General features: G+C 53.9%; 1 protein-coding gene across 3 annotated transcripts in view; it reads left to right on the top strand.

The window, feature by feature from the left end:
* EBF4 (EBF family member 4) overlaps positions 1-22,895 on the top strand; it is a 69,573-nt gene extending 46,678 nt beyond the window's left edge. For 2 of the 3 annotated variants that reach the window (XM_054466642.2, XM_054466645.2), the window contains exons 8-18: positions 12,113-12,194; positions 12,965-13,082; positions 13,183-13,316; positions 13,410-13,536; positions 15,257-15,345; positions 15,474-15,539; positions 15,638-15,815; positions 15,908-16,096; positions 19,197-19,394; positions 22,479-22,554; positions 22,838-22,895. In XM_054466642.2, the coding sequence (XP_054322617.1) occupies positions 12,113-12,194; positions 12,965-13,082; positions 13,183-13,316; positions 13,410-13,536; positions 15,257-15,345; positions 15,474-15,539; positions 15,638-15,815; positions 15,908-16,096; positions 19,197-19,394; positions 22,479-22,549 (1,252 nt within the window). In that variant the 3' untranslated portion in view covers positions 22,550-22,554; positions 22,838-22,895. The remainder of the gene's footprint in view (positions 1-12,112; positions 12,195-12,964; positions 13,083-13,182; positions 13,317-13,409; positions 13,537-15,256; positions 15,346-15,473; positions 15,540-15,637; positions 15,816-15,907; positions 16,097-19,196; positions 19,395-22,478; positions 22,555-22,837) is intronic. The other variant, XR_008496049.2, reaches the window with a different exon arrangement.
* Positions 22,896-23,616: the final 721 nt, after the last annotated feature.

Here is a 23,616-nt window from a genome sequence, read left to right as displayed (position 1 = left end):
TCAGCCCCCTTCCTAATCCACTGGTCAATGCAACATTCTCTGTTTTCCTCTACAGCCACAAAACTAGCCCAGTGTCATCCATCTCCTTCCACCCTTTCCAGCAGGATCTCCCACACTCATGCTGCAAGCACAGACTTCTGTCCAGATCCATTCTGGCAATCCCCCTTGAGGTTCCGGAACCTCCCTGCTGGGTCAGTGCTGAGGTGAGACTAAGGTCTTCCCTCTTGTGACCTGAATGCACTGCACTTCCTTCTGCATTCCCCCCAACCCCCACCATTCTTTTCAGAGCTGAGAGCATTTGAGAGAGGGAGAAGCAGAGGGGGTTCAAGAGAGATTCGCTCATGTGCTCTGAGGGTCATATAGGCTGAGATGCCAGTCATAAGGACAAGGGTCTCCAAAGGACCTCTAATGAAGAGGAAGGACTTATGAGGAGACCTCTGGGCAGCCAAAGCCAAGCTTAGGGCCAGACTGGCCCCCATGCTGAGACAGGCGCAGAGATTTAGACAGTGCCTCCATAGAAAATTGAGGGAAGAGGGCTGGGCACGGTGGCTCACGCTTGTAATCCCAGCACTTAGGGAGGCCAAGGCGGGCAGATCACAAGGTCAGGAGATCAAGACCATCCTGACTAACACGGTGAAACCCCGTCTCTACTAAAAATACAAAAAAATTAGCCGGGCGTGGTGGTGGGCACCTATAGTCCCAGCTACTCGGGAGGCTGAGGCAGGAGAATGGTGTGAACCCGGGAGGCGGAGCTTGCAGTGAGCCGAGATCGCACCACTGCACTCCAGCCTGGGCAACAGGAGCAAAACTCCGTCTCAAAAAAAGAAAAGAAATTGGGGGAAGAGGGGGACCGCAGGCATGAGGCAGCCTAGGAACCATAATAGGTGGAGTGGAGGCGGCCAGTGAGTGAACCGCCTGCAACTTGAATATAAGCTTTCTCCACAAAGTGGAGAGTTATTGAGGGTTGGGGACTCAAGCCAACCTGGGATGTCTGGCTATGTAACTTGGAGCAAGTTCTCACCTCCCGCAGCTTCAGTTCCCTAATGTGTAAAATAGAGCTGACCAATGAGCCTCCTGTGATTCTGGGAAGGAGAGGATGCTGTGGAGTTAGTAGGATGTATTCATGCAGTGCCAGCACAGTGACTGCCTCAGAGTCATTTCTTACCCTGCTGCCACCCCACCCTTACCGATCATCTCAGAGTAAGTGCAGCTGAGCCTGGACAGCAGCAAGAAAGTTCAGGCCGGACACGGTGGCTCATGCCTGTAATCCTAGCACTTTGGGAGGCCGAGGTGGGCGGCTCACTTGAGGTCAGGAGTTTGAGGCCAGCCTAGCCAACATGGTGAAACCCCGTCTCTACTAAAAATGCGAAAAAAAAAATGGCACCTGTAGTCCCAGCTACTCAGGAGGCTGAGGCAGGAGAATCACTTGAACCCATGAGGCAGAGGTTGCAGTGAGCTGAGATCACGCCATTGCACTCCAGCCTGGGCAACAGAGCGAGACTCCATTTCAAAAAAAAAAGAAAAAAAGAAAGTTCAGTGGGAACCAAGGAGGAATGTCCTGCCTCCAGAGGCACAGCCCACAGTCAGGGGTAGACATCCCAGGCTGGGGATGGGTCTTTCTCTGAATAGGAAGGGGGAGACACCCACTTGATCTTCTGTGTGTTCTGTCTGCCCTGGGTGCTTGGTGAATTGTAGAAGATGCCAGGCCTTGCTAACACCCCCTACCCACCTCTCACCTGATTCATAGATAAGAGGTGCCGAGGTCTCTGGTCTTGGAGCCCGGGGCTCACCTCCACCACCACCTCTGCCCAAGGCCAGAGGAACCCACCACTTCTTTCCTTCAGACTCCCACCTTCTCCTTTAAATCTCTTTCTGACTCACAAGCACCCCTTCCAGCTCTGTGGCTTCTGCTGCCGTCCATGCCCCATTCCCCTTCCTCCCTCCTTTTTCTCTGTCTCCTCTTCTGTTCCTCCTGTGGACTCTGATAGCCTGCATTCACAGAAGACTCCCCAGGCTTGAGGGGATTTGTGTGGGTGTGTGTGTACATCTGTGTCCACACAGGCACACACCATGGTGACCATGCACCAGCCCCTTCCTGCCGCTGCATGTGGCATGCCCAGAGGCCTCTGATTAGCGGCCACTCCACCCTTCCTCCTCACCCCTCAGGCCTGGTTTGGGGGAAGTATGGCCACTGCCACTCCTGGTGGGCAGCTGGGGGCCCCTTAGCAGTCTCTCCATACCCCCTCCCCTTCTCCTCAGGCCCCATGCCCAGCCCTGAGGTTTGGAGAGCCTAGTAAGTGCCCTATCAACATGTTAATCAAATTACTTAGGAGCTAAAATTGACGCTGTTCATTAATTATACAAGATTATGCTAATTGTGCATGCAAATGCATGCAGGGGAACAGAAGGTGTTCAGGCGCATGGTGGGCCATTAGCATAGAGGATGGGGTGCGGGTGCATTGGCATGCTAATGTATGCGCCCTGGCTATTTATAGTCCCCCAGCCCATCTGCACTGCAGCCACCTCTACCCGGGTGGGGATCATGGTGGGGAGGCCAGGTCCAGGCCTGGCAGGTGGCTATGGCCCTGGGGACAGTCTGTCTTGGCTTCTACCGCAGGCTAAGACCAGGAAGCAGCCTGGGCCAACCCCACATGGGCCTGAACTATTACAGTAAGCTCCTCATTTCCCTTCCCTTCTCTAGCCTAGGCCCTTTGGTGCCTGTTTCTGCCTGAAGGGAGACATCCCCTGCAGCCTCCCCATCACCCAGAGGATCCAAGTCTCACATGATTTGGTAGCAACCCCAGGCCCCAAGCCACGCTGCCCTCCTCAGTCTTGTCAGGCACCACTGGTCGAGTGAGCCGTCTGCCCCGTGGTGGAGCTGTTAGTCCCTTTGCATGGAGGGCCCTGCCTCCTACTTCTCAGCGAGATCCTTCAAGACCCAACACCCAAGACCAAGTTGGAGCTCTAGGAAGCATTCCGCCTCCCCTAGGCAAAATAAGTGGCTACTGCAGATTACACTTGGCACATCCTCCTGCCGTACCCACCACTCTGTCTTCCTGAGTTTCTCTTTCCTGTTGGGTTGTAATTTCCTTAAGATTTTGTACAATGTCCCAGTGCCTAACACATAGAAGATATTTAATAAATCTTTTTAAGTGAGTGTATGGAATGAATGAGGGGATGAATGGCCCAGCCATCTGTGTCCTCTTCTGTCCCTGAGCTGAGGGTAGAGAGAGGCAGACAATGAACACGCTGGAGAGCCAGAAACTGCTTCAGTTTCTTCTGAGGCTCATGGGAGTCCAAGACAAATCTTTCAGGATAAAAATTAGCAGAGGATCCCTATCCCTTTATTTCCCCATCTCAGGCTGCAGTGCCAACTTTGGGCTTGGAAACACATATCCAATTGAATCTACCCTTCACTCTTAATCTGCTGTCTTTCCCAAGGCCTTCACAGGACACACTGTTGGTTGGAACATCCTGCCCCAGCTCGTATATCCATTCACTGCACGCCTTCTTTCTAGATCTCCACTGTCCAATATGGTAGTCTCGAGCCACATGTGACTATTTAGATTTATGTTAATTAAAATGGCCGGCGCAGTGGCCCATGCCTGTAATTCCAGCACGTTGGGAGGCCAAGGCAGGTGGATCACCTGATGTCAGGAGTTTGTGACCAGCCTGACCAATATGGTGAAACCGTGTCTCTACTAAAAATACAAAAATTAGCTGGGTGTGGTGGCAGTCGCCTTTAATCCTGGCTACTCAGGAGGCTGAGGCAGGAGAATCGCTTGAACCCAGGAGGTAGAGGTTGCAGTGAGCTGAGATCACGCCACTGCACTCCAGCCTGGGCAACAGCGTGAGACTCCATTTCAAAAAAAAAAAATAGATTTATGTTAATTAAAATGAAATAAAATTCAGTTCCTCAGTCGCACTAGCCACATTTCAAATGCTCAGTAGCCATGTATGGCTAGTGCATATCATTCTGGAAAAAGTTCCCTTAGGGAGCACTGTAATCTAGACACGTTCTTCCTTGCCCCTGACAGTCCTGTAGTGGAAAATGCACTCGGGCTCTCCTTCCAGCTCTTTGAGTTACTGACAGCTTTCTCTTTGGAAGTGAGAACATAATTTCAGCCCTAAGTATCTTGTGGGGAGGGGATACAGGGAGGAAAAAGCTGGTGAAAAGCCTTAGCTCTGTGACCTAAGTTTTCTTAGGGTGGGATTCCTGGAAGCAGAGCCTGAGATGAGGATTCTTGTGAAAGAGGTTTATCGAAGGAGAGCTCTCAGGAGAAAAGGAATGAGTATAGAGGGAGCTGAACAAGGAGGTGGTCTCGGTCAGAGTCTAGCGTCAGCCTATCCCATGCGGCGGTCTGGAGTGTGAATGGCTAGAAAGTTGGTCCTCCTTGTAATGTCAATCTGTCATTGGCTGTGGGCTACTGGTGGGGAGTATATGCTCTTGGCTGAGGGTAATTGTCAGATTACCTTGGGGCAGCTGTGAGCCATTTGACAGTCTACACTGCAGCGGGGGCATGAGGGAATCAGGCAGGCATCAACTCACTGTAAAGTTCCCGGACGTTGTCTTCCAAAAGAAGCTCCAGGCCAGGCATGGTGGTTCATGCCTGTAATCTCAGCATTTTGAGAGGCTGAGTCAGAAGGATCGCCTGAGCCCAGGAGTTTGAGACCAGCCTGGGCAACATACTGAGACCTCCGTCTCTACAAAAAATAAACAAAATTAGCTGAGTATGGTAGTGTGACCCGTAGTCCCAGCTGCTCAGGAGGCTGAGGTGAGAGGATCACTTAAGCCTGGGAGGTCAAGGCTGCAGTGAGCCAAGATCACACCACTGCACTCCAGTCTGGGCGACAGAGCGAGACTTTGACTCAAAAAAAGAAGAAAAAAAAAAAAAAAGCAGCTCCATCCCACTCTGCCTTCTACCCCCTGAAAACCTAGAGTTTAACAGTGAACTCACATCAATTGCCTTCACACTTGCCTTCTCTACTGAATGTCTCTTTTGAGTAAAGCACTGTGCTTGGGGAGTTTATGCAATGGTGCCACCCCTGAGAAGTAGCGTATAAGTTAAATGTTTGCACTTCAGCCATACTCAACCCAGAATTTGCTTCTTTGGTAGGAAATACTCCATGGACAAGACGTTCTTTTCATTTCGCCTTGAGCTGTTTTTATGGGGAGGAATAAAAAGCATTTATAGACATGATTACGAAGGCTAAACTAAGTTCAGGATGTAGTAAGGTGGCTGTGTGGGTGAACTACTCTGAGCTTTCCTTTAAGTCACAGGCATCAGAGTCGTGATGCATAACTACCATCCTTTAGATATTTCATTAGTTGGATGACCACTATTCACAGCCCTTCTTCTGGTCTTTCATTAAAGTTTTTATTGAGAATGTGGAATATAGGCAGAATGGAATAATGAAGCCCATATAGCCCCAATGAGCTAGAACAATTTTTAACTATCGGTTCCATTGTTTTTTAATACTGAAGATCTTCTTGACTGATAGCAGCAGTCAAAACAGCCAAAAGCCCAAAACTAGGAGCAAGAGGACCTGAGTGTGTCCTCTACAACCCTGTTGAATTTGTAACCTCGAGGAAATCCCCACAACATGCTATCGTGGTCCCCACACAGCCTGCCTCTCAGAGCTGCTTTTGAAGGCGGGCTTGCCGCTGCAGTACCAGCCTGGGTCGGACTCTGAGAGCCCCACTTAGGACTTCTAGGACTCTTGTCGGCATCAGTGGTTCATAAAGACCCGTGTTCATATCCTGACTTTGGCATTGACTGTGACTTTGTCAAGTCACAGTCAATAGCTTAGCCTTGGTTTTCTCATCCGTAAAGTGGGAATGGTTGCAGACCGACACCACCTGGGGGATTCAGCAAGATAATGCCAAAGTGACAAACTCAGCAGTGTTCTGGGCGGTTGCTAAGCTGCTAAGTGCGTGATGGGTTAGACCTGGTTCCCTGTTTTTCTTTTTTTGTTGTTTGTTTGTTTGTTTTGTTTTTGCATAGTTACCTCCCTAATGCATTTTATTTGTAAGTCATGCTTGTATTTATGGTGTTTTCTTCCAGTAAGCCTAATGGAAGCTTCTGGGACTTGGCCTTTCCCTTACTCCCTTTTCTGTGGGGTCTGGATTAGGAAGCCATGCCCTCCGAGAGCCTCATGGCCACAGTGGGATGGCACTGGGCACTGGTCCTGCAGTGGTCACCCTCCACAGGGATCCTCAGGTCAGAGAGGGCTGTGGACTTGGGCTCACTTTACTCCCCCCACTCCCTGCCCCCTGCCCCCCATCCTGGTCAGGAAAAAGGGGCTTTCCTAGACTCCTTTTCAGCCCCATAGGGCCAGGAGTGGTGAGGGCTGCTCAGAGAACACCCCCAGGCTCATCTGAGCTTTAGAGGTTGGGAGTGGTTCCATGGTGACAAGCAGGGCTTCAAGCCCCTCAGCAAAGTGCACATCCCTTCCTGCCTCAAGTCCCTACAGGGTGTCCCAGGCCCAGAACCTTGTCCTCACTTACCCAGCCCCTTCCCAGGCTCTCTTCTTTCAAGGGGAGCACCTGCCTGCAGTTCCCATGTCCACGTGTGTTCCACGTGCGTATGTGTCTCCCTCCAGCCCCCCTGCCCACCGGGTCTCTCACTCTCCCCCAGTCCCCAGCCCCTGCATCTGGCCTCTGTGCAGACATGGCTTGAAGGACCTGCTGCCCGTCCTTCTTCTTCCCTGACTCCATTCTCATCCTCCAGTGACTGCTCAGGTGGAATAAAGTGTCACCCCCTGGGCGTCAGCCAAGGGAGAAGTCTCTTGGGTTGTCCTCACGTTCGCCCTTCCAGCCTCCACGGTGTGTCTGTCTCCCCCTGGTGAGGAAGGAGAGGACCAGGCAGCGGCACCCAGAGGGTCAGCAGTCACTCTAGGTCCAGGGGAGAGCCCGGGCACTGCTCCCGGTTCTAGACCCCAACGGAAGTCCTCTAATTCCAGGTCCAGCCTTGGAAGGCGGGAGCCTTTGGGGGCCGGTCACCTTTGCCAAAGCACAGTCTTCAAAATGTCAAAAGCATGATTCTCATACAAATTGCTACTGAGCATGTGTCGAAGTTTTCTATAACTTATTGATGAGGGAACCAATGAGATGACAAAGCTGATTCAAAGAAGACGAAGAGAAACTGATACATGTGTGAGTGTGTGAGTGTGCATGCGTATATGGAAAGGGGTTGAGGGGAGGGAGGGAGAGGCAAGGGATTGTGTGAAAAATACTGGAATAAGATTGCCAAATTAGATACAAAGCTAGTTAATGTCCATAGGACAATTTTATCATCTTTAGGGCTAATTTCTCCACCAAACAGAAATTATTTACTTCTCCTGACAAATATCATTTGTTTCCAAGTCATATGAATTTGGGGGAGGGGAGTATAAATTCGCAGGGTACAAGTGAAAGTATACAATGTGTGGTGATCCAATCCGGATATTTAGGGTGTCCATCATGCAGGTACAATACATTTTGGCTAAGTATAGTCACCCTACTGTGCTATCAAACATCAAGTTTATTCCTTCTGTCTTGCTGTTTGTACCCTATAACCCACTTCTCTTCACTCCCCGCCCCCCAACTCACCCTTCCCAGTCTCTATTATCTGTCTTTCCATGCTCTACCTCCAGGTCATCAAAGTTTTTATTTATTTATCTATTTATTTATTTATTTTTTTTTTTTTTTGAGACGAAGTCTCACTCTTGTGCCCCAGGCTGGAGTGCAATGGCGTAATCTCAGCTCACTGCAACCTCCACCTCCCGGGTTCATGTGATTCTCCTGCCTCAGCCTCCCGAGTAGCTGGGATTACAGGTGCCTGCCACCACGCCTGGCTAATTTTTGTATCAGGTCATCAAAATTTTTAGCTCCCACTGACAAATATCATTTGTATCTTATCAGTTTTCTACAAATTAGCACTTAACTTTATAGTCTGTGCTCCAATCAATCAATAGTAAATGTGAGTCACTTTCCCCTAGAGACATACACTCCAGTGAAGCATTGTCCAATATTAATATAATGCAAGCAAGCCACATATGTAAATATGCTTTTTTCTTTTCTTTTTTCTTTTTTTTTTTTTTTTTTTTTGAGACAGGGTCTCACTCTGTCACCCAGGCTGGAGTGTAGTGGCTCAACCTTGGCTCACTGCAACCTCCACCTCCCCCGTTCAAGCAATTCTCGTGCCTCAGCCTCCCGAGTAGCTGGGACTACAGGCATGTACCACCTCGCCCAGCTAATTTCTATATTTTTAGTAGAGATGGAGTTTCACAGCATTGGCCAGGCCACTCTCAAACTCCTGGCCTCAAGTGATCCGCCCACCTCAGCCTCCCAAAATGCTGGGATTACAGGCATGAGCCACCGAGCGGGGCCTAAAGTCACATATGTAATGTTAAATTTTCCAGTAGCCACAAGAAACTGATACAACTAATTATCATAATACATTTTATTTAACCCAATATATCTAAAAGATGAGCATTCCCACATGAAATCAACATAAAAGATTACTGATGAATTATTTTATATTCTTTTTTTCTAAGTCTTGGAAATCTGATGTGTATTTTACACTTACAGCACATCTGAAGTTCGGACTAGCCACACTGCAAGGGTTCATGCCACGTGGGGCTGGTGGCTATAGTAATGGGTAGCACAGCTCCAGTGCAGTAGTTCTCAAACTTCATGGTGCACCAGCATCACCTGGAGGGTGTATGAACGCAGAGATGTGATTCTGACTCAGCAGGTCTGAGGTGTGGGCTGAGATTCTACATTTGTAGCAAGGTCTCAGGTGACGCTGATGCTGCTGGTCTTGAGGGGTGGTGCAGGCTGTCTGACTGGGAGCAGCCTCATGGACTACCAGCTGGAAGGGAGTGAGGTTTCAGCCACACCATGGATGGCTTCGACTATGTGCTAGCTCTGAAGACAGGCCCAAAGGGAAGGGAGAAGGGGACTGACCCTCAGCCCCCACTGCAGGCCATGGCCTTGTGCGGCTGCTTTTACTCACCCACACTCTGCAGGTAATGCTAGCCAGGCTCAAAAACTGAGGTGTCCCCATAGACAGAGGTGCTGGCAGGGCCCTAGGGCTCTCAGGGAGGGGTGGTCCTTGAAACCTAGAGTGGCCAGAAAATGGTGGCTGTACAGGGCGTGAGAATTGGTGTGGACCCAAAGGACAAATGAAACCTGTACTGGAAAGGGACAGTGGGAAGACCTGCTGAGCAAAGGCTTGGGGAAGGGCCAGCGAGGGAGCAGGAAACCACAGCCTTGGGGAGGGCAGAAGTAAAGGATGTCCCAGAGGCAGGACTAGAAGGTGTCATGGCAGCCTTCAATCGCTACTCTCCCTTCATGTGTGTGGAAGGATTTACCTACCCCAGGTCACGCAGAGAGTCCGGGCCTGGCCGGAGCCCCTATCTTGGCCCCTTCCCAAGGACGCTTCCTCTTGATCTGTAGGTTTGAGTGGAGTGGGGTGCAGTGGGCACATGTGTCATCTTTTGGTGCAGTCCTATGCTTGTCACATCTTCAGTGGTATCTAAAGGTGAGCCTTCAATCCCTTTAGGACAGAGACCGTGCCCCATCCTGGTGTTTTTCCCTCCATCTAGCACCTGCCAAAGGACCAAGCACACGAGTACTTAATTTAAATGAACTGGTCTGCCTGTGTGTGTGAGTAGGGAGTCTATACTCTGTCACATGTGAATGTGGGGCATGGATGAGGAACATGTCGCACATGTGGGTGTAGTGTGTTTACACCATGGGGTGTCATAAGGGGTGTAGGGAGTGATTACTATAGTAACTAATAAGAGAGAAATGGAGTGCGTCCACTGTGCAGGTGTACCTCTCAGGAGCACTGGAGGTGTCTGCACCTTGGGGTGACCTATAGGGGTATATATGGCATCTACACATTGGTGACTACTGTTTGGGGTCATAACAGCTGTCTGCACTGCAGGGTATCCTGTAGGGGTAAATGGATTATCTACACTGTAGAGGTGCACCATTTGGGAAATATAGGGGGTGCCCACTGTGGGGGAACATGACAAGTGCTGAGAATGTAGACAGAGGCAGGACCCCAGGGAGAGGTATCTCTAGGGAGGTGACTACCACCAGCTCCCAAGGAGGGGCTGCCCGCTGGGGACACCTCAGTTCCAGGGCTGGTGCTTACTCCTCCCAGCACTTGGTGACCTCCTGTTTGGGGACTAGGCTTTCAGGACCTGTAACAAATCTTCCTCTGAACAGGAATTTAATGTTTGCAGACTTTGGAGGCAACTCTGGTGAATTAAATGAACATTCAGATTTGGGGTATATAAGTAGTACATGAGTAACTATACAGTAGTTAAAGTTCCACCCCAGGTTTGGGACTCTTGTATTTGCTTTAGTAAATAGTATGGTAAAAATATCTCCCAATTGGGTGTAGGTAAAATGAGGAAGCTGACTGACTGGAGAAACTCATACAGTGGCCTAGGAGGCTGTGCCACATATCAGGACCTACTGCAGACATTAGCCCTGCGCTCTACAGTTTGTAAAGGGCATCTTCCCAGATGCTCACAGAGTGCTATAAGGCATAAGGCAGACACTGATCATATTCCAAGTTTACTGAGTTAAACAGGGCCGGGTGCAGTGGCTCACACCTGTAATCCCAACACTTTGGGAGGCCGAGGTGGGTGAATCACCTGAGGTCAGGAATCGAGACCAGCCTGGCCAACATGGCAAAACACCGTCTCTACTAAAACTACAAAAATTAGCCGGGCATGGTGGCAGGCCCCTGTAATCCCAGCTACTCAGGAAGCTGAGGGCTGAGGCAAGGACAACTGCTTGAACCCGGGAGGTGGAGGTTGCAGTGAGACATGGCGAGCCTGGGCAACAGAGCAAGACTCTGTCTCAAAACAAAAAACAAAACAAAAACAGGAAAAAAAAAGAGTACAACAGCCAGAATATTGTCCATGGCTACCTTACTGGTAGGTGCCAGGACCAAGGACCCACCCTCCCAGCCAACTGCCAGGAAGGAGAGAAGGACCAAGTGCCAAGTGCTCACGTGTTTGTCTAAAAAGCAGCCTCATCAGCGCATATGTGTTTTTTTCCCAGTAACTCTATGTAAAAAAGAAGACATTCATGGTGTCTCTGTACCACATGTCTGACAGATACACCATGTGTATATGGTGGCTATGTGCTCTGTATGATTAAGCTTTTCCTACGTGTATAATGGATATAAAATGTGTGGGAGGAGGATATGCCATGTGGGAGGTGAATTTGCTGGGGGCATCTGCTATATGGGATGGCTTTACAGTATTTGCAATAACTATATTTTGGGTAATCATTTACAACACAAAATGTGTATTAATGTATTTGTTCTGTGTATTTCCTATTTCTCTGTGCATATACTGTGTAGGGCGGGCATACACCGTGCATGATGGGTACAGGCTCTGTGTCTGATTAGTATGCCATATGTATGTGATGAGTGCAGGCTATATGTGGAGTACATGTTGTTTATGCTTGTGTGAAGGTTATGCCCCGAGTGTGTGTGATGGCTGTGTTTTGTGAGTAATAGTATACAAGGCATAAACAGTGTCTACAAAGAATGTGTTGTGTCTGAGGACTGTACATTGTGTGGGTGATGGGTACACTCTGGGGAGGGATGTGTTGTGTAACAGATGTACTATATGGGTGACGAGCATATACTGTGACATATACACAGTGTGATAACATTACATTGGGTAAGTGTGCATACACACCACATACGGAGCATATATTGTATGTGTAATGGGTATACAGTGTGTTTGGTATAATGAGTAATAGGTATATGTAGTGTATGTAATGGACTTACTCTTCATGGTGAATATATACTATGTGGGAGTGCTAAATATACACTTTGTGGCATAAATAAGCACTGTGTGATCAGTACACGGTGTGTATGGTTGTGTAGCGAAGTTGTCATTGTGATGGGTCTGTTTGGTGTGTATCAGGCACCCTGGTATATGGAGGCCATGATGGGAATATGGGATGTGTGCCTGAATGGGAGCAGGCAGAGGGGAATCATCCTGTGGGGAGGGGGCATGGCAGGGAGCAGTTGGATCTCCATCTGTTTCCAGAACCCCCAGACCCTTGAGCCCACCGACTACACTGTTTCAGGTTCTTCCTCAAGTTCTTCCTCAAATGCAACCAGAACTGCCTGAAGAATGCAGGGAATCCCAGAGACATGCGCCGCTTCCAGGTGGGTCTGGAGAGAGGGTTTCCCCTTGCAACCCCACCCTTTCCTGATGGAGGGGAGGGGAGGGGGAAGGGAAGGCTGTGACCCTACCACCCTGGGAAAGGCCTCCAAGGCAGATCTCTGCCCAGCCCTGTGCCTCCCCAGCCTGGTTGGTGCCTGCTGGGGGTGGGGCAGCTCCTTCTCAACTTGTGCTGGCTGCCAAGGGAGGCTTCATTAGAGTCCCACTTAAGAAGATGCTAATTGTGACATTTTTACATGATTAACGACCCAGGCAATTTGCATAGCGTGAAGCGGAGAGCAGCTGCCCTTAGCACATCCCCAAGCTGCACACCCCTCCCAGTGCAGGGCGGGGGAAGAAGGCAGCCCCAGTTTTCTCCCCAGAATAGGGCAGGGGCTCCTGCTGCTGGGTTCTCCGGCTGATGCTGCCCACCTCCACTTGCCTAAGACCCCATTCCTGGCTTGGAGGCCCGTGGATACAGCCCAGCATTCTGTGTATGCAAAAACAGTAGCCATTCTTTGCCTAAGGAGCCAGCTTTTTCAGGGGTCTTTATTTTTGTAGCGCCTGGGGAGTCAGTTCTTCTGGGGGTATCACCTGATCCAGCTGGCCCCCTTCCACCAGCTCAGACACTGCAGGATTGAAGCCCTCCTCCTCCCACCAGTGACCCTAAATTCCAGCATCCAGTCACCAGCCTCAAGGTGCTGGTTCCCCACCACATTCCCCTCCCGGGAGCCCCCGAGGGCCCCAGCCAGGCTGGCCTCGGCTCTCCCCGCAGGTGGTGGTGTCCACGACGGTGAGCGTGGACGGACACGTGCTGGCCGTGTCCGACAACATGTTTGTGCACAACAACTCCAAGCATGGCCGCAGGGCGCGCCGCCTGGACCCCTCCGAAGGTCAGGACCCCCGGCCCAGCCCCGGCCGCCGCGGGCCCAGCCAGCCCCCAGGCCCCACCTCAGCGCTGTCCCCTGACCTGGGTCCTCTCCTGCCTCCCAGCTGCCACCCCCTGCATCAAGGCCATCAGCCCCGGGGAGGGCTGGACCACGGGCGGAGCCACCGTCATTGTCATCGGCGACAACTTCTTCGACGGGTTGCAGGTCGTGTTCGGAAATGTGCTCGTGTGGAGCGAGGTGGGCCAACCCCGCCAGTCTCCCTCTGGGCCTAGGGGCTGGGCCTTCCCCTCGCCGGTGCGGGACCTGCAGGCCTCCCCTCTCCCCTCGCAGCTCATCACGCCCCACGCCATCCGGGTGCAGACGCCCCCGCGGCACATCCCCGGGGTGGTGGAGGTGACCCTCTCCTACAAGTCCAAGCAGTTTTGCAAGGGATCCCCCGGCCGCTTTGTCTACACAGGTAAGGAGTCGGGCCGGGGAGGGGAGGTCTAAGGTGCGCGGAGGGAGCCCCACCCCGCGCACTGATCTCCGTTCTTGGTGTTAGGAGTTAGCCGAGCTCTACGCTGTGGCCACGCCCCCTAGGCGGCCCCGGGTCCCTTCAACCACCTGTGCTTGTGATCGCTCCGCTCGCAGGACCATCTTTCCCTGGCTCTGTGTGTTTCCCTCCCTGGCCTCTGGCTCCTTAGTCCCTTCCCCGGGGCAAAGTCCCTCCCACAACCAACATTCTTACTCCCTCTGCCATCTCACCTCCTGAACATTGTGTCTCCCGCCCGCAGACTCTCCAGGGTTTAGAGCCTCTCCAAAGGGATGTTTATTTCAAAGATGCTAATGGGGTCGCTGCTCCCCGAATCTTCTCTGGGTCTCTTGGTTCCCCCACGCTACCCCAGGCCTCACTCTGCATGTACACGCACACACACGTGCGTACATACACACCCCTTGCACGACGCCAGGGCGAGCAGTGAACACGTGGAGAGGCAGTGTAGAACCCCCCAGCCTCGCTCTATTTGGCCGCTGGCCGAGTCTTCTCCATTTCCATCCTCCCGCCCCGCCCCAGCTAAGCCACCCACTTCTCTCCACCCCACCGCAGTCCCCACCATCGCGCCGCCCCCCGCACCGATGGTCATCGAGCCCTTCGAGGGACACTCGGTAGTGACCCTACTTACCCTCCCCGAAGCTCCAGTCTAACACGGAAAGGCTGAGCAGAGAACCGCATGGGGTGGGTGGGGTCACACGGTCAAGGGGCTGACAATCAAGGAAAACCTTTGGTAGGGAGTGTCTGCTGAGCCCGACTAAGCGAAACCCGAGGGCTGAGTGGGGAGGTTGACCTGGGGAAGGAAGGGCGGTTGCAGAAGGAATGACAAGGACCGAGCCCCAGAAGTGAGTGCTTTCTCTATGCCGGGAAACTAAAGGAAATTCACTAAGTCAGAATTAGAGGTGAAGGTAGGGCTTTGAGACTGGTGGATTAGGTCGGGGCCAGGCTATCTGAAAAGGGCGGTGCGGGGATCAGGAAAAGGGGAAGGAGGAGGAGAAGGGCGTGGGGAGCTGGGTCAGACGCGCATACACACACACCCCTTGCACAACGCCCGGGTAAGCAGTGAACACAACACACGTGGAGATGCAATGTAGAATCTGGCCGCTGGCCGGATCTTCTCTACTTCCATCCTCCCGCCCCAGCCCAAGCCACCCACTTCTCCAGTTGCTTCCCTGGGGTGCATGCAAACCTCTAGCCCTCAGATGCTGCAGAGAGTCCACTTGAGCCGTGATAAATGGAGATTGTTAAGTTTTTTCTTTTTTATAATAAACTCCTGATTTGACCAGATGAAAAGAGAAAACTCTCCATCGAGTCCTGCCTTTAGGACTATATAACTCATGTGTATACGGTTTCCCTTTTTTCTAATCACAAATGGGTGCATATGTGTTCATGCCAAGCGCCTAGGGCCGAGGACAGAGCCTGGCTCAGTAAATATTTGTTGAATAAACAAACGAAGGAAATGAAACTTCCCTGAACCTCGCTGCCGGGCGTGCCTGGAGTTTTCCGGGGGACTTGGGCTGGGCCTGGTGGAGGGGGCTGCAGCGAGGCTCCTGGACTGGGCGCTGGCCTGCTTTTGGCGCCCTGCGTCTCACCCTGGGAGTTGGGAGCTGCGGGGGAGACATCCTCCAAACGCCGCCCCCTTCCCCAGCTCTGAACGAGCCCACCATTGACTACGGATTCCAGAGGCTACAGAAAGTCATTCCCAGACACCCCGGAGACCCCGAGAGGCTGCCCAAGGTACTCAGAAGGGTGGGGCGGGGCCGAGGGTGTCCTGTGGGCAAGGGGGTGAGAAGGGGCTCCCGAGGGCCCCTTCGTCGCCCCCAGGGGCTGCCCCTCCGTCCCGCTGTCTCTCCCCCTGTCCCCAGGAAGTGTTGCTGAAGCGGGCGGCCGACTTGGCAGAAGCCCTGTACGGAGTGCCCGGCAGTAACCAGGTATGGCGCCTCCGCCCTCCCAGCGCCGCCGGGACCGGGGCTCCCCATCACGCTGCGCCCTCGGCTGCCCCGGCCGTGCCCAGCTCTTGTCTTCGCAGGAGCTCCTCCTGAAGCGCGCGGCGGACGTGGCCGAGGCTCTGTACAGCACCCCCCGCGCACCCGGGCCGCTCGGACCCCTGGCCCCGAGCCACCCACACCCTGCCGTCGTGGGCATCAACGCCTTCAGCAGCCCGCTGGCCATCGCCGTCGGGGACGCCACCCCGGGGCCCGAGCCGGGTGCGTGAGCCACGCCTCCCCGCCGTCCTCGGGCCCCGCCACCGCCCCTCCCCGGCCGGCACCGCCCCCTGACGGCCTCCTCTCTCTCGCAGGCTACGCGCGCAGCTGCAGCAGCGCGTCTCCCCGCGGGTTCGCGCCCAGCCCCGGCTCGCAGCAGAGCGGTTACGGCAGCAGCCTCGGAGCTGGCCTGGGCGGCTACGGCGCGCCGGGCGTGGCCGGCCTCGGCGTGCCTGGGTCCCCCAGCTTCCTCAATGGCTCCACCGCCACCTCGCCCTTCGCCAGTGAGTGTCCCCCGCCCGCGAGGGAAGGTCTGGGGCCGGGGAGCGGAACGGGACTCAGCCCCGCCCCCGCCCATCCCGGAGAGGTTGGGGCGCCGGCGCCGTGAGAGTCGACCCTGGCTCTGCCCTCGGGGGCAGGCCCACCGTCCCTGCCTGGGACCTCCCCTGCCGCAGGACCTCAACCCCACCCCTAGGCTGCACATCCCGGGGTCCTGGGGCCAGAGTACTTCGTGCACCTTTAGCCTTCTTTGCCCATCCGTTATGCACATCGCTTCTAGGCCTCCAGTCCCCCTGAAGTGGGTTTTAATGGGTGGCGGGCGTCCATCTGAAACCTGGGACACCGCCCCCTTCCCATCTCGCGCCGGGACTTGGGGAGGAGGCTGGCGCCGCCTGCCGGAAGCCTAAGGCAACTCAGGGCTCGAGGGAAGCCGGCTTCCAGTCGCCCCCGGCTCCCAGGACTCCAGAGGCCAGGTGGGCGTGGGGAGGATGTGGTCCCCGCGATGTCGTCCGGCAGAGCGAGCGAGTTCTGTGTGATCAGACAGAATTTGAATTTCAGTGTCCAAATCAGGAGCTGCCGGGCATTCAGCAAGTTACTTATTTGAACTTGTTTCCTCGCAGTCAAATAGGGTCAATTCCACCCCCCACTTAAGGTTGATCTCGGATCTGAATGTGCCACTGTGCCTAAAGGACCAGTGTATGATTTCGGAGTCCCAGCCCTGACTGTGGGCGCTGACCACGTCCCATCTGGCTTCTTAGAGTGGGGAGCTCTGAGCTGGGTGGACAGGCAATGTCTGCGTGTCATGAGTGAGTGACATTCCAAACAGCTTTGATGCCTTGTCATTTTACACTGCCCTCAAGACTCTTCCATCATCAAGTTCCAGATCAGCATGTTCACAGCTCTTTTTAGCTTAGCTATTCAGTAGGCATTTATAAAGCGCCCACTGTATGCAAAGCCCAGGGCTTGGGGGATCCCCCCACTCCTGTCACCTGCAAGAAGCCTCCCTATCAATCATAAGAGAGATTGTCCCTGAAGTCCCAGGCGACTCTGCAGAGCTGGAGAGGTGGTGAAGGCTGTCCCAGAAGGAACTGGTCATGGCTTTGCCCGTAGTGCCCTCCCCTCTCCCTGTCCCATATTTGCCATTGCCGAGACTACACTGTCTGTCCACCAGCCTGGCTTTCCTTGCAGGGCGTGTGTCCTGCCTGCTTTCTGGCTGAAGGCTTGAGCCTGGCCCTCTCCTCTGGCCTGGGCTCAACTTCTGGGACCCAAGACCCCATAAGCCAGAGTCCACACAGGCCATGGCCCTCTGGTGTCCCTCCCAAGGCCCCTGCCTCTCCTGGCTCTTTGCTCAGGCCAGGATTGACTGCTCCTCCTTCCCTTCAGTTCTGGGGCAGTACCCTCACAACCTCTCTGTGGGCACCCCCTTGGTTTTGAAGCTTTCCCCTTGGGCCAACACTAGTGGGGTCTGGAACATCAGTTCCTTCCCGCACATACACTGTAGTCAACAGTAGAGGAACACACTGCCCCAGTGTGCAGAACCCAGCCCACCTGGGGTCTTCCGATTCAGCAAGAAGATCAAGAATTCTAGAGCTGCTTAAACCCAGCATCAGCTGGAGACACACTGGACTTGAGGGAGGGTTGGTCCCATTTCATGATATTGTCTTGACCAAGGCTTACCCAGGTACCCTTCCACTCCCCACGTTCAGGGTGCTTTGTGGCCCAACTCCAAGGGGTGTCATTCTCATTGAGTTTGCCAGAACATTCCTGGAATGACATCAGAACTGCCCCAGCCAGAGGCTCAGGGACTGTTTGCTTGGGTCTCTCTTTGTTTTTCTGCTTCAGCCACCAGCAACCCTGGAATGACTCACAACTCCCCACACTACCTATCCAAGGTACAAAATGTGGCTGTGAGCCCTGGGCATTGAGAGCTACAGTACATTTTCTGGCATTGGTCTCAAGCCCTTCATCAGGCTCTGGGGGCCTCTCCAGCTGGCAGTAACTGTTGTCTTAAAGGAGATGAGGCTGAGGGCATTTGGAAGAGGAGCAGTTGAAGGCATTATTGTATCAAGGGAGGTAGGAGGGTCCTCTGATGCCAAAGGAAGCCTTCTCAGGCTATTGCTTTCTTCCAGGAAGCCCCACCCACCCCACTGCCTGCTGCCTGGACAATACTCAAATCACAGCCTTACCAGTCTTTACAGGAGAGAGGCAGGGAATTGGGTTCAGATGAGGATGTAGAAAGATGGAATCCAGTGATGCCCCGGGCCTGAGCCCCCAGGAGAGGAGGCTGCAGGAAGAGGGGGCAGGCAAAGCCTGTGTGCAAGAGGCTCCCTTGCCATTCCCAGGAGGGCAAGCCCCAGCCTGGTGGCTAGGGAGTTTGAGAACAGGAGGATCTGGGATGTAGATCCCTGCACTTTGCTTTAAAATTGACCAGCTGGAAGTGGGAGATTCAGGAGACCCCGCGGGGCCCAGGTGGGAGATGACAAGGACCTGCATTAAGCTGTAAGGAAACAAAGTGCCCCAGGGTGCAGGGGGAAGTGGGAGAGGGACAGAGGAGCATGGGGAACACTGGCAAGGAGAGCATATTCGAGGAGGAAGTTGGAGTGCTGTTTGTGATGTTCGGCAGAGAAGCTTATAACAGGAGCCTGTGCGTTCCCCCAAACTTCATCCCTGACTACTTGTTCCAGCTCTTCTGTGACCCCTGAACTATGACTCTAGCCTTGGCACCCCAAGCAAGGCTCATAATTGTTTCCTAGCATCTCAGAATCCCAGGGGTTTTCAGCAGAAATCCTGAAGTAGTCCAGCTGTTGCTCATCTCATTTTTGGGGGGTACCTCCCACTGTTTGGTTTTTTTGAATGTTCTGGTTTTGCTTTTGTCTTTACCTGGTCTGGCCCTGTCATCCCCAGCCCCGAGAAAAGATCTCCAGAACCCTTGAGAGGTCAGGGCTGGCCCAGCACCCTCACAGCTCCCAGTAACGTCTGAGCCTGGTACCTGGGTCAGCAGCCCACGTGGGGCCCCAGCCAAGCTGCTCACTCTGGTGCTGTCTCCCTGTTGTGTCTCCCACCACCTTCCCTGCTGCGCCTGCCCCTCCCCGCCCCGCCCCGGAGTCATGCCCTCTAGCCCCCCGCTGGCGGCTGCCTCCTCCATGTCCCTCCCGGCCGCTGCCCCCACCACCAGCGTCTTCTCCTTCTCGCCTGTCAACATGATCTCCGCCGTCAAACAGAGGAGCGCCTTCGCCCCCGTGCTGCGCCCCCCGAGCTCCCCACCCCAGGCCTGCCCCAGAGCCCACGGAGAGGGGCTTCCAGGTGAGTGATCCACCCTGCCTCACTGTGGCAGGAAGGAAGGGCCCTTGTGGAGCAGCTGGGCTAGAGGGGCCTGCTCCGTCCACATCTCACCAGTGCCTCATGCTGGCTAACCAGCTCTTCTTGGAGGACGGAGAGCAGGGAGCTCTGCTAGGGTCCAGGGAGGTCCCTCTGGCCCCCTTTCCCCTGGCCTCCCAGCCTGGGATGGTCACCATTCCGGATGCTCTCAGTTGACCACTTGGCCAAGGGGAAGAGACTCAAATCACAGTTGATGAGGTCTAGAAACTACCCCAACACTCCATCCCCATCCAGCTGAGCCCAGAGCAAAGACCCTCGGAGCTGGTGGGCTGCACGCCTGTACCTGTGCCTCCCTGTGTCCACCAGAGGGTAGCACACACCACTGTGAGGGACTGGGTCGCTGACGATGGAAGGGGACTGACCTTAGAAGAGGCTTAGCCCAGCTTCCCTCCCCGCATTTTACAGATTAGGACTTGAGACCAAGTCATCTTCTCACATCCCATTCATGAAATGGCTGTTCTCTCACTTTACCCACGTGCAGCAGAACCTTTGAACCAGCAGAGCCTTTCCTATCCACGTGGTGACTGGAAACTCACTGGGAGGACAGAGGAAGGGACTGGCTATGGAAAAGGAGGAGGCAACAGGATGTGGGTGGGGCAGAACAAGTCTTTGTTGATGGGGATAGTGGGGGCCGGGGCCAGTGTCTTCCCTAAGAGGCTTACAGGTGTTTTCTTATCTGGCTAAGGGATGCTTCCACGGGATCCCCTAGGACTCAGTCTGGCACACAGCAGGTGCTTAATCAATAGTCGAATTATTGAATGAATATATGAGTCAGAAGGGCACTGTTCACACCCACACAGAACGCTGCAGTGCGGTTTGTGGGGCACTGATCTGGAAGAGGTTGGGTTAGAGCACATCCTGTTGAGTATTCCCCAAGACAATAATGGGTCAGAGCAATAGAGCATTAGGAAAGAATCAGTGTTGAAATTACGTAAGTGGCTACTGAAGAATTTGTCAGAGCCTTTCATGTGCCAGGGTACATTATGAACCTTCTAGGAAACAGGAGATGCAAATTTATTTGAGCACAAAATTGTATTTTTCTAACAGCATCTTGAGATTAGTTCCTGGGGAATGACCTTGAGATGCAGGAAGAGACACCCTTATGGTTTCCTTAGCCTCATGTGGGGGCTGATCAGGCTGGGATGCCTGTCACAAGAGCAAGGCCAGTGGCTTGGGCCCCAGAGCCATCTCCAAATCCAAGGCAGGGGCAGGTGGGGCAGCCTCCAGGCTGAGGCAGGGGAGGGGGCTATGGACAATGCTCTACGGAGCCTCTGTGCTCCAGGGTCCCTGTATGAGAGTCCAGGGACACTGGAAAGAGGGTGGGAAAGCTCAGGGCCTGGGAGAACAACTGAGGACGATAACATGTCCGCAGCGTCCCGCAGAATCGGCTGCCCTGGGGGCAGTCAGAGCAACTAGGTGCAGCCCAGAAACTTCTGAGAACTGTGCTGATGCCCTGCCCTGCACACAGAATGGGGCCCCTTCCCACCAGGGAACCCCCTCTGCACAGTTCAGGCAGGTCTGTGATGGTGACTCAAATAATAACAGACTTTTGTGCCAGGGAGGGCGGGAGGGCAAGGGGGCTGCTTTGTGACCCATCCAGAGGGTAGCCCATCTTCAGGGAAGGACTTGCCCAAGCAGGGTTTGAAGAAGAAGGCAGGGGTTCTTAGTGGGGGAGGAATGCCCTAGATAGAGTAGACCTTAGGCTGAAGGTATGTGGGTGGGAAGGCAGAGATTTGGAGCCCACATTCAAAACATTAAGAACATAACATGGCCAAGTGCAGAGGCTCACATGTGTAATCCTAGCACTTTGGCAGGCCGAGGTGGGCAGATCGCTTGAGATCAGGAGTTCAAGACCAGTCTGGGCAACATGGCAAAACCTCGTCTCTAAAAGAAATACAAAAATGAGCTGGGTGTGGTGGTGCATGCCTGTAGTCCCAGCTACTTGGGAGGCTGAGGTGGGAGAATCACTTGAGCCTGGGAGGTCAAGGCTGCAGTGAGCTGAGATTGTGCCATTGCACTCCAGTCTGTCTAGCCTGGACAACAGAGCAAGACTCTGTCTTAGTAAATAAATAAATAAATAACATACAAATATATGCCAAAGATTTATTTAACTCATCAGTGAGGGAGCTAACAGGATGACAGAGCGGCTTAAAGGAGACAGTGAGAGACTGAAGCCAGTAAAACAAGGAGGGCTGAAATAAGATTGCTGGCTGCAAACTGCTTCTACAGAGCAATAAACTTGTAACCTTCCTCTGGGGACTGTCTTTTCTACCAATGAGAAGTCATCTGCCATTTCTCAGCCTCCTCCAAGTGAACATCCATCCAACTGAGCAAAGCCTGGGCCCTAGCCAGTAGGGTGAAGTCAAAAGACGTCACATGCCCCAGAATAAGATGACTCTTAAGGTGGGCTTATTTGATAATGCTCTAGGGTGACTTTGAAAGGATACACAGTCACTTTTTTTGCCTTATTTCCAAGTTTTGGATAATTTTTCTTAGGTGTGTCTGGAGCTTAGAATGTGAGGGATGGAGAGAACAGAGGGTCACCAATTTCTCCTGCCAGCAAAGAGAACCATGGGAGGGCGTCAGGCAGGGGTGGGGAGTGGTGGAGTGATGAATTTCGTAGGTGTGGGAGGCAGACAAGATGCTGCTGTGGGTATGTCAATCAGTACTCCTGGAGGCTGGCCTCTTTCCTTTTCTGCCCTGGTACATGGCCATGTGCTTGAGGAAGCAGATGGGCCCTCTGAAGGAGGCCACCCTGGGAGAAGGAGCCTGGGGTCGTCTCTCTCTTGAGGGAGGTAGGGAGCAAGGGCGTGGGCTGTATCCCCTGAGCATCTGAGAGGCACCCCTCACCCCGATCTGCAGTGCTGCCACGGGCCAGGGCTAGGGATGGCTGACTGCCTTCGGAAAGTGCTATATCCCCTGCCTGCTGTCTCCAGCCCAGAGAGTGACAGGCAGGTGGCTCCCCAGGTGGCACATGGCTTATGGCTCCTTTTTCCTTGACTACCGCAGACCAGTCTTTTGAGGATTCTGACAAGTTCCACTCTCCAGCCCGGGGGCTTCAGGGCCTGGCGTACTCCTAATTACGGTAGGTCTCTGGCTGGGTCTGGCCTCCCCCACCCCTCCTGGCCCTGAGATGTGCTTGCTCTCTGAAGGCCTTCATCCCGTGCTCAAGCCTCCCCGCTAGCAGCCCCACAGGGATGGGGAGCTGGGGTCCAAGTGTTCCTCCCCGGGGCCCATCTAGACAGCTTTCTGAGGTACATAGCCCACCCCAGTAACCCAAGCTGACCAGGTAGAGGGAAGTGGCTTCCTGTCCCCTGGCAGCCAGCCTTCCTCCCCGACCTTTTTCTCTCCCTCTCTCGCCCCACCAGGTCTGCAGCTGTTCCCATGGAGCCCCGACTGGAGGTCCCTCTGGGATTCACAGCCACACCCTGGATGGTGGCACAGACAGATGCAGGGCCAGGGCCATGGGCAGACCTCAACCCGTGAGCTGAACGGGGAGAGGCCTTCACCCCATGCTCAAGCCTCCCCGCTAGCAGCCCCACAGGCTTCTCTCGCCTCCCTGTCTTGGGGTGGTCAGAAGCCCCAGCACTGTGCAGATGCTCTTGGCAGGACAGCGTCCCAGGGAGGTGCTGGGATTCTGGGCCTCACTGTCTGGGTCTTGGTTCCTCTGAAAGAGATGGATCTTGTGCAGACCAGGGACGTCAAGTGAGGGGAGCATGGGATGGGGACCGTGGGAAAGAGGACAGCTCAGGGAGAAGTGACCTGGAAAGGTCCTGTTTGCATCTGACCCATCTCAACTGGCCCAGCATCCCAACTTCTCTGCAGCGAAAGGGTGGCGCCCCGCAGCGTCGGGAGGCCTGCCCGGGCTCCCGTGGAGCTTCCAACAGCTGCTTGGTCCCGCAGCTGCCCCCACTTCCTTTGAGACCTGCACTCTCATGCTTGCCGCATCATGCCTCCCTGTGGGGGCTTTGGGCATGGAGGAGGCAGAAGAGGGGGTGCCAGGCCTCCTGTATTTGGGGTCTTCCCCCAGTGGATGTCTCATGGACTCTGGCCCCACACACTCACAATGACTCTGGCTGGCCCCATGCAGTGGGCCCGGCCGCCCCCCAGGTGGTCTCACATTCTGCTCTGCTAAGTTTGGAGAAAA

The sequence above is a fragment of the Pongo pygmaeus genome, chromosome 21 (genome assembly GCF_028885625.2).
Source record: "Pongo pygmaeus isolate AG05252 chromosome 21, NHGRI_mPonPyg2-v2.0_pri, whole genome shotgun sequence".
In the NCBI taxonomy this organism is placed as follows: Eukaryota; Metazoa; Chordata; class Mammalia; order Primates; family Hominidae; genus Pongo; species Pongo pygmaeus.
Note: the sequence above shows the minus strand (reverse complement) of the source record. Positions and strands in the feature narration are given on the sequence as shown.